An 8,109-nucleotide genomic window follows, 5' to 3' on the forward strand; every position below is an offset into this window, starting at 1 on the left:
TGCTTTCCATATTGTGTCCCGCACCCCTGTGGGAAGAAACCCCACTCAAGTCTGCACAGTGCTCCTGAGAGCCTCTCCTCTAGACCGATCTTGATGAGTTTCACATGAATGCTGGGGCTCATTGCTCTCCTGTGATGGGTCTGGGAGTAGCCAGGGCAGGATATTACTGGAATTCCACCATTCCTCTGTTTTCTCCATGCTCACTACCACTGCCGTCTACCCCCTCACCCCAAGAAGAGTGATGACTTTTAGCCAAAAAATTAGTATTGAATAGCATACTGTGAAAACTAGGTTCAGAGTTGTTAAAGCAGGTCTACCTGTTTCTGCTTGCGGTTGCTCTGTAAACTACCTTGACCGTCGAAGCTACTTTCTGGAGTCCTTTTCACACTCTCCTCGAATATGTAGAAGCTTATAGAAGTAATGCTGCTTTGAAGAGGGATCAGTTGCATTTTCTCTTCCAATGAAAATAGCCATAAACCTTTTCCAGGTAAATGATACTTTGTGAAAGTATTTGGGAAGAAAGAGTTAGTTAGCCAGCAGTAACTGATGCTCTGTTGGTAAAGGTTGGTGAGGCACCAGGTTAATTTCTTGGAGAGGTAGTGTGGATTGCATTGTGGGCAAACAAGGAAGGAGGGACAAAAATCTGTCTAGAATGGTAAAAATAACTGAGTAGTGACTTCAGACTGGGGATGGGACTGGTAATCTGGTGTTTAATAAAGTCTGGTAAAAATGCAGTTACACTGAAATCTACAAGTTAGGTCAGGGCTGTTTTTTTCTCTGCTTAAAGCTTTATCAGAAGGTGTGAATTTAAAAAAGGAAACATTTAAATAAGCTTTGTCTCCAAGGTCTTCAATGGTAATACAACTAAATTTTCCTAAATCTTCTGCGAGAGAAAAATAGCTTTTTTGTATTTGAAGTAACTCGTAAAATATGTTTCGGCAAAACCTCTTTTTTCTTTCTCATGAGTGCTTCTGCTGAGAGAGGGAACAAAACTTCCTTCTCCTAGAGTATTGTCACGTGCAGAACAACTAATTTCCATTGATTTCATGTGGCACACCCAGAAGCAGCACTCTTTGTAGAAAAGCTGTCAAATTTTCCTGCATTGTCCACTATTTCCCACGCAGTGCTGTCAGCACTGATGGCTTAGGTTAAAGCCCCACAGACCTCTCTTCTTGCTTGCTCTGCAGAGCAATCTTCACAGTAAGCGATGATCAGATAGCGGTCTCAAATTAGATAAATGTTGCTAATTTCATTTTCAAGGGGAGAGAAGACAGGATGAATGAGAAGATTTTTGCCCTAAACATTTTCAAATACAGAAGGAAAGGTTTAACGTTGGGGAAGCACAGGTTCAACTCCTGGTGACTGCTTCTTTCAGGTAAATCAAAGTCTCTTTAAGAATCTCTAAAAGAGACTGTGCTGATGGAGAGAGGTCAGTCGTGGAATGAAATTAGTTCAAAGTTTAGATCCCCCCCCCACCTTTTTCATGTGCATTAGAATAACTAGATTCTAATATTCATATTATTGTAACTCTGGAAGCAGAGAAACCTAATTTCAGTTCCTTATATTGTAAAAAAAAAAAATAGATGGTTTTTACTTGTATGGTAAGTGCTCATGTTGTCCCTTCTGGCAAGTATGTTCTTTCTAGCTAATGAAATCCTTACTTTGAATAGGAGATATGGCTGTTCAACCAGCTGAGGATGAAGAAACATTTAATACCATTTCGAACCAGTATCCTGAGATTTATTTTCAACCCTTGATCCTCACAGGTATGAGATTCATTTCTGTTGTAGGAAATAGAGAATGAGGTTCATTGGATATAAACTTGAAGCATTATTTAGCTGATTTTTACATTATTTAGTACCAAATTTGAATATGTTGTACAAATGTCTTTTAGAACCTCCCCCAGAGGATCACTTGCTGCAGAATACCTTGTGGCCTGAAATTCAGAAGTTGTAAGTTTTATTCTTCTTTTTTATTTAATTTACAAAATTTCCAGAAGGCTATTGCAATGTATTAATGCAGTGTGATCTTGTAACTCTTCCTATTTTACTACCTGATTTGACTTTGAGTGCCATGTATTGCTTGTAAAATAAATTAATTATATGTATATAAATGCAGAAAATGGCAGTTAGAACTGGTATGTCACAAAACTTCATTTCACTAGTTGTTTCTGTATGTCACTAGTTGTTTCTGTACCAGAGAAATACATGTGTTTTTAGCACAAAGCTATTCTTTTGAATTTGTAATGATCAGACTTTCATTGTCCCTTTGGATATTTGTATTTTGAAGGTCTGTTTAGGGCACTAGTCCCTGCTTTTTTTTCTTCTTTGTTCCAAGACAATAGTAAGGTTTCTGGTTTGCTGTAAGAAAACCGTGGCATGTTTTCATGGTGTTAGCTGTGCTCTGGAATGTGATGGGGTTCTCTTTTCATGCTGCAGCCTTTGTTTAGGTCTGTCTGTGCAGCATAACTGCTTAAAACCTTCCTTATACTGAAGGTCTCTCTGCATAAGGAGATTTCTGCTTCTTTCCACTTCGTGGCACAGACTTGCAGATCAAGTTTGTCTTTCTGGTATGGAAGTAAAGCGTGAGGCATCAGAGGAGGAGCTTCCCCTTAAAGCCTAACAGAGTTGTAAGATGCAATAGATGAAAGCAGCAGCCAAAATAGGATGTGTCTAGTCGTAGAGCCAAGTGGTGAATGTTGAGTAAGATGGTTACAAACCCAGTTTGGGTATTGAATGCTGACAGAGTGGGTTGTGAATTGCAAAGATAATAGAGTTAAGTGGTCATGACGATAATTGTTTGAAGGTTGCAGGGGTTTAGAATTCTTCAGCTGTGTTTTGTTCATTTTTTTCTGAGATTCACAACAATTTGCAAATGAAGGTTGTCACCTTATTTGTTCTCTAAGGTTCCCAATAACATGAGGCTACACTTTCACAATCTTTGAAGGTTTAGTGTCAATCTTCAAAGTATAGCACAAAGAAATGGATCATCTCAAGGTCTTACGGGTTTATTTATGTGAATCTCCTGAAAGAGTGGTCTCGGGAAGAAACAAGACGAATGTAGAGCCTTTGCTGATTACAGCTGCCTTTATACGTTACCAGTTTGTGACTTCAGTTGGGATTGGGAAATAAAAAAACTTTGGGAAAACATTTTGCAGGTTGCTTTCATTTGATTGAGTGGGAGGGTTTGTGGGAGCTCATTTTTACCTTCAACCAGGCAGTTAATCTTCTTTGAATGCTTTTAAGCTCTTTTACTGTGTTTGTACTCAAAAGTGCTTCTAGGAGGGAAGCTAGTGGATATTAGACTGGATCTGCACATTTTGTGATTTCGAACTGTTACGTTAACTGCTTCTCCTGTGCATGCTATGGCCGCTAATGCACCCACTCACATAAGTACTTTGATGGGGGATCTTTAAGTGTGAAAAGGAGCCAAGGCCAAAATTTTTCTTCATTTGCCTTTGACATTTCTCAAAGTCTAGTAGACGTTAATCTTTTATATTCTGCTACAGGAGTACTGCCTATCTGCTTTTATATCCTGCATGCATTAAAATAACTGGGTTTTATGATGGTCTTCAGGTGACTTATCTGAGCAATTTTCTTCTGTTTTTAGAGACACTGCTAATGACAGGGATTCTTTTATGCAAGGGCAACAAGATGTAAAGCATTCATAGACTTTCAGGTTTTTTGCTCAGGATAATCTTGAAAGAAGTAACATGAAATCGCATAATGTAGATTTCAAGTTACCATAGCAGCAGAAAAACAGTATGAGGAACTGACTTGCTAAAAATAGCTTGTTTGTCATTGACATTTGTGTATTCCCAGCTCTAGCTTGACACTAAATTTTGAAGGATTAGCGTTGGATTTTGAAAACTGTTTGCTTGAGTAGGTTTTAGTATGAAGAACTTGCTGAATTTTTTACATAATCAAATAACTTTAAAATAAAAAAAATGATAAATCCTGTGAGAGTATGCTAATCTTTATCCTCTTGGAAAATTACCATAGAGAGTTTATGTGCAGCAGGCTGAGATTAAAGCCTCAGTGTTAACATAAATATATGTGTTTATATATATGTGCATTTCACATAATACACTTGCAAGTCTTGAGAGATCCTTTTTGACACTAGAAAATTACTGTAATCATTTGTCTGGATGCTTTGAAAGTCCAGTCAGTTTACATGTGCATTAAAAAAATGCTATGAATTGCACATTGCTCAGGCAAGATCGATTGTGGTTGAAAATGCCATTTCATTATTCACTCATGCAGTTGCTTCTCTCCGTTGTGAACCTTTTTTTTTTGGTGTTACACTACATAGTGAAGGGATTGCACGCATGGGGGCAGGGGAAGGGGTTGTACTGGAGCTTCTATACTTACAAGGCTCATACACTCTTGTAAACAGCGTCTCCTGTTGCCACTAGCTTTATTCTCTTTACTGGAGACAGCACTGAGCTATATAGTCTGCTGGTCTGACCTGCGATAGTCCTGCTCATGTGACTTTGCAAAAGATAATATTTTAGGTTTTATTTTAATTTAAAGAGAAAGATTGCATTTTAATGCTTCTATTTAGCAAGAACAAAGTTGCATGCAGAAGCTCAAAATGTTTGTCAAGTGCTCTTCAATCCTACATTTAGGAGACAAAACCAAAGGTAACTGAGGATTTGTTTTACAAGTTGTTCCACTGGTTATTTTTCCTTCACTGAATTTCAGGCATTTTATACTTTTCATGGAATAAATACTTTTCAGTTTTAGAAATTGACTTTCAATGGTTTTCACTAGAAAATAATCTCCAGAAATGTGCTTTAAAAGTAAGCATTATGATAAAACTCCTGCTGGTGGCAGATTAAGAGGAAGACACGCCGTAGTACCTTCATCTTTATAAGATACAATCAGATCTGCAAATTAGCATTCCAATTAAGCACAGCCACCAGTCCCTTTCCCCCTGAAGGCCCAGGCACAGTTACTCTTCATGAAAAGCCATTGTATCCCCAGTCTTCAGACATGAGTGTGGGAGTCTGCCTGTGGGATATGCCCAGCAGCAACTCTTCTGGACTCCGTTCAACAGATACAGACAGTAATTTGTCATTTAAACAGTTGGCTGTTTTGGCTGCAAGTGAAATCCCATGAACATCAATCCCGTATAAGAACTTCTTTGCAACATTGCTGACCAAAGGAGTTTATTAAGAGAACTACCCATCTCTTCAGAGCTAGGAATCAAAGGAACCACCCCCCTCAACTGGTATTTAGCTGATATTTGTCCACTGTTTATAGATTGCATCTCCAATTTTACTTTTCTTCCAGTCTGTTTGTGATGGATTTTAATTTGTGTTAGTCTGTGTGACATTTCTGCTTGTTAGTTAAATTGTGGTCTGGATAAGTGAGCTTGAATTCCAGCAGAACTCATGCAAAGACTGATTGAAATGGTATTTCTGGAGAAAGTTAGAAGTTTTGCGGTTTTTATGGTGTTGTTTTCCTTTTCCAGCATGATTCTTGTCCTCTAGTTTAGAAATCTTCTTTCAGTATTTCACAGAACAGCCATCTTTTGGCTGGGTGTATTTCTTTGGTGATCTTCAAATATGTGACTTCTGATTTTTATTGGTAGTGTTATAATTCCTTTGCAAGAAAATAAGAATACATTAAATGCTACTTTAGGCTGCTTTGTTAATTGTTAATGTAGCTTCTGCAGTGCTGATGCTTTAGAACTATGGAATGGGCTAGAGAGATTATTCTGTAGTCAGTTCCTAAATGTGAAAGAATTTATGCAGATGTTTAAATTGAATGCTGAACATTATTAGGAATTATTTGGGACATAATTCTGAAACAGTTGTGAGAAGTTCTGGACAGATGCCTTTCATTTTTGCAAAGGGATTTAAATTAACATAAGAACCTTGATGCATGCTGCAAAAATAACTGTGATGTGTTAAGTATCTTTTCATGTTTATTTCAGATATGGACATGGATATGAAATTTTTTGTGTTGCTTGCAATAATTCAAACACTGTAATTGCCTCAGCATGTAAGGTAAGAAAAGATTCTAGCACCATCTAGTGAAGAGTGCCACCAGATTTCTAGGGCTGACAGAGCAGGAGTCAGAATTCAGTGTGGGCTGAATTCTGTTCTTTCACTTAAATGTGAAAAGTTCTGTATAGATGACAGTTGTATAGACGACAGTTGCCTTGCAAAGGAGAGAGTGAATGCAGATAAGTCATTATTCATAAATTATGTATGATTCATTTGAAGATATTAGTAAGATAAATTCTAACAAATATAGGTATAAAACATTCTCTTACTGATCTATTGTCAGCATTAGTAGAAAGTAGTGAAACAATCTTGAGACTTCCCAGAGGAAAGCTGACTCTAATTTGATTGCAAGCTTTAAAACAAGCCCTCTAACATCTTAGTATTTTGAAACGTGTGACTTTTATACTTGCTTTCATTAATTCTCACTGATATTTTTTCCATCAATACAGGCTTCCAAAAAAGAACATGCAGGAATTATTTTGTGGAGCACTACTTCTTGGAAGAAACTGCAGAGTTTGTCATTTCACAATCTGACTGTTACTCAGCTGGCATTTTCTCCTAATGACAAATTTTTATTAGCGGTTTCTAGAGACAGGAATTGGTCACTGTGGAGGAAACAAGACTCATCAGAGTCAGGTAATATATATGAAGTGGATATACACATTTGAAGACTTTGCAGTTTGTTCAGTATTTTTGACTTCAAAATATTTGAAAGAGAATTGGTGAAATATTTTAAAGGACATTTTCCTTACAACTTCTAAGAATTAATAGTGTTGTAGACTCCTGTGGTTTTACGAAGTGCTTTTAATGGTGGATACGAAGGCTAGAAAGGGAATTAAAATGTGGAAAAGAACATAATCAGGCCTTAAATGCTGTTTAATTGATGGATGTAATGAAGTCTGCTATTCATACTCCTGCCTTCTGCTTGTGATTGTATGTTTCAGATTTACTGAAATCAAGTATAGATGCTGGAACTTCAAACTGATATTCTACCAAGGAAAACCTTCATCTCTGTGTTCTGTGCAGGCAAGGCTGGAAGGTTCATTGCAACACCCCTGTCCTGCATAGAGCTGCCTTGTCCCTGTTCACAGGGCATGACACTTTGAGACTCTTGACAGGATTAATCTCTATCTTTGGTGTGGCTTTCTGATAATCCTACACAATTGATTAATTTGACTAGGACTGGCTCTGTCTGGAAAAAGAGCTGATAATAAAGATTTGGTTGACTTTCTCATTAAGACTTTGAGCCTTGCAAAATCATGAGGAGATTGCTATTGAACACTTTAATGGATTCCTAGAACAGATGCTTGTGCTTAAAATGATTATCATTGCACTTTTGGCTTAATAGCATATGACCACGACTGGGGTCTATGGAGTCTTCCTTGAGATGTGGCAGTGAGTTTTGGCCCCTTCAGGCAGTGTCCGGTTGTATGCTGGCTTGAGATTTCTGTTCTGTCTTTTCTAAAGCCTGGCATGTTGTCCACTGTCATTACACAATGTTTCAGGATAAGGAGTATGAATTCTCATAGGAAGTAGAGGAAATCCTCTTTTCGTCAGTTCATCAATAACCTTTCTGTCTACAAAGAATGTCATTATCAGTGTAAAGCAAAACTGCTGGTATTGGCATCCCAAGAAGTGGTTATACGAAGTCTATGCTCCAAAATGACAGCCTTTTCTACTTTGGAAAAGCATTCCCATTTACTGATCTGCTGATCAGATTTGTTGTATGCATATTGAAATGGCAGCCTGTCTCTTTGGGAACACATTAATCTTTATAATTAGAATCATAGAATGGTTTGGTTGAAAGGGACATTAAAGACCATCAAGTTCCAATGCCTTCCACTAGACCAGGTTGCTCAAAGTCCCGTCCAACCTGACCTTGTCCTCCTATGGAAATACCTCCTGGTATTTGGAGTGGGGAAGAAGACGGGGTGATGCAAATCCACGGTTTACCTCATGCCAGGGGACTTGGGGCTTTGCAGAGTACATGTAGGGGTTTATGCAGGGGAGTGGTGATCAATACACCTCTGAGGACCTGGGGAACCTGACTTCAAACCGAATGCAGCCATAGGCACCTTGTGCAAGTCAGGCATGAG

At 38.1% G+C, this 8,109-nt stretch overlaps 1 protein-coding gene across 1 annotated transcript in view; it reads left to right on the forward strand.

Moving 5' to 3' along the window:
* ELP2 (elongator acetyltransferase complex subunit 2) overlaps positions 1–6,649 on the forward strand; it is a gene marked incomplete at both ends in the record, with an annotated part of 31,596 nt that extends 24,947 nt beyond the window's left edge. The window contains 4 exons of the mRNA XM_009699721.1: positions 1,671–1,766; positions 1,895–1,952; positions 5,941–6,013; positions 6,463–6,649. Of these exons, the coding sequence (XP_009698023.1) occupies positions 1,671–1,766; positions 1,895–1,952; positions 5,941–6,013; positions 6,463–6,649 (414 nt within the window). The remainder of the gene's footprint in view (positions 1–1,670; positions 1,767–1,894; positions 1,953–5,940; positions 6,014–6,462) is intronic.
* Positions 6,650–8,109: the final 1,460 nt, after the last annotated feature.

This window comes from Cariama cristata, unplaced genomic scaffold (assembly GCF_000690535.1).
Source record: "Cariama cristata isolate BGI_N322 unplaced genomic scaffold, ASM69053v1 scaffold29524, whole genome shotgun sequence".
Taxonomy (NCBI): Eukaryota; Metazoa; Chordata; class Aves; order Cariamiformes; family Cariamidae; genus Cariama; species Cariama cristata.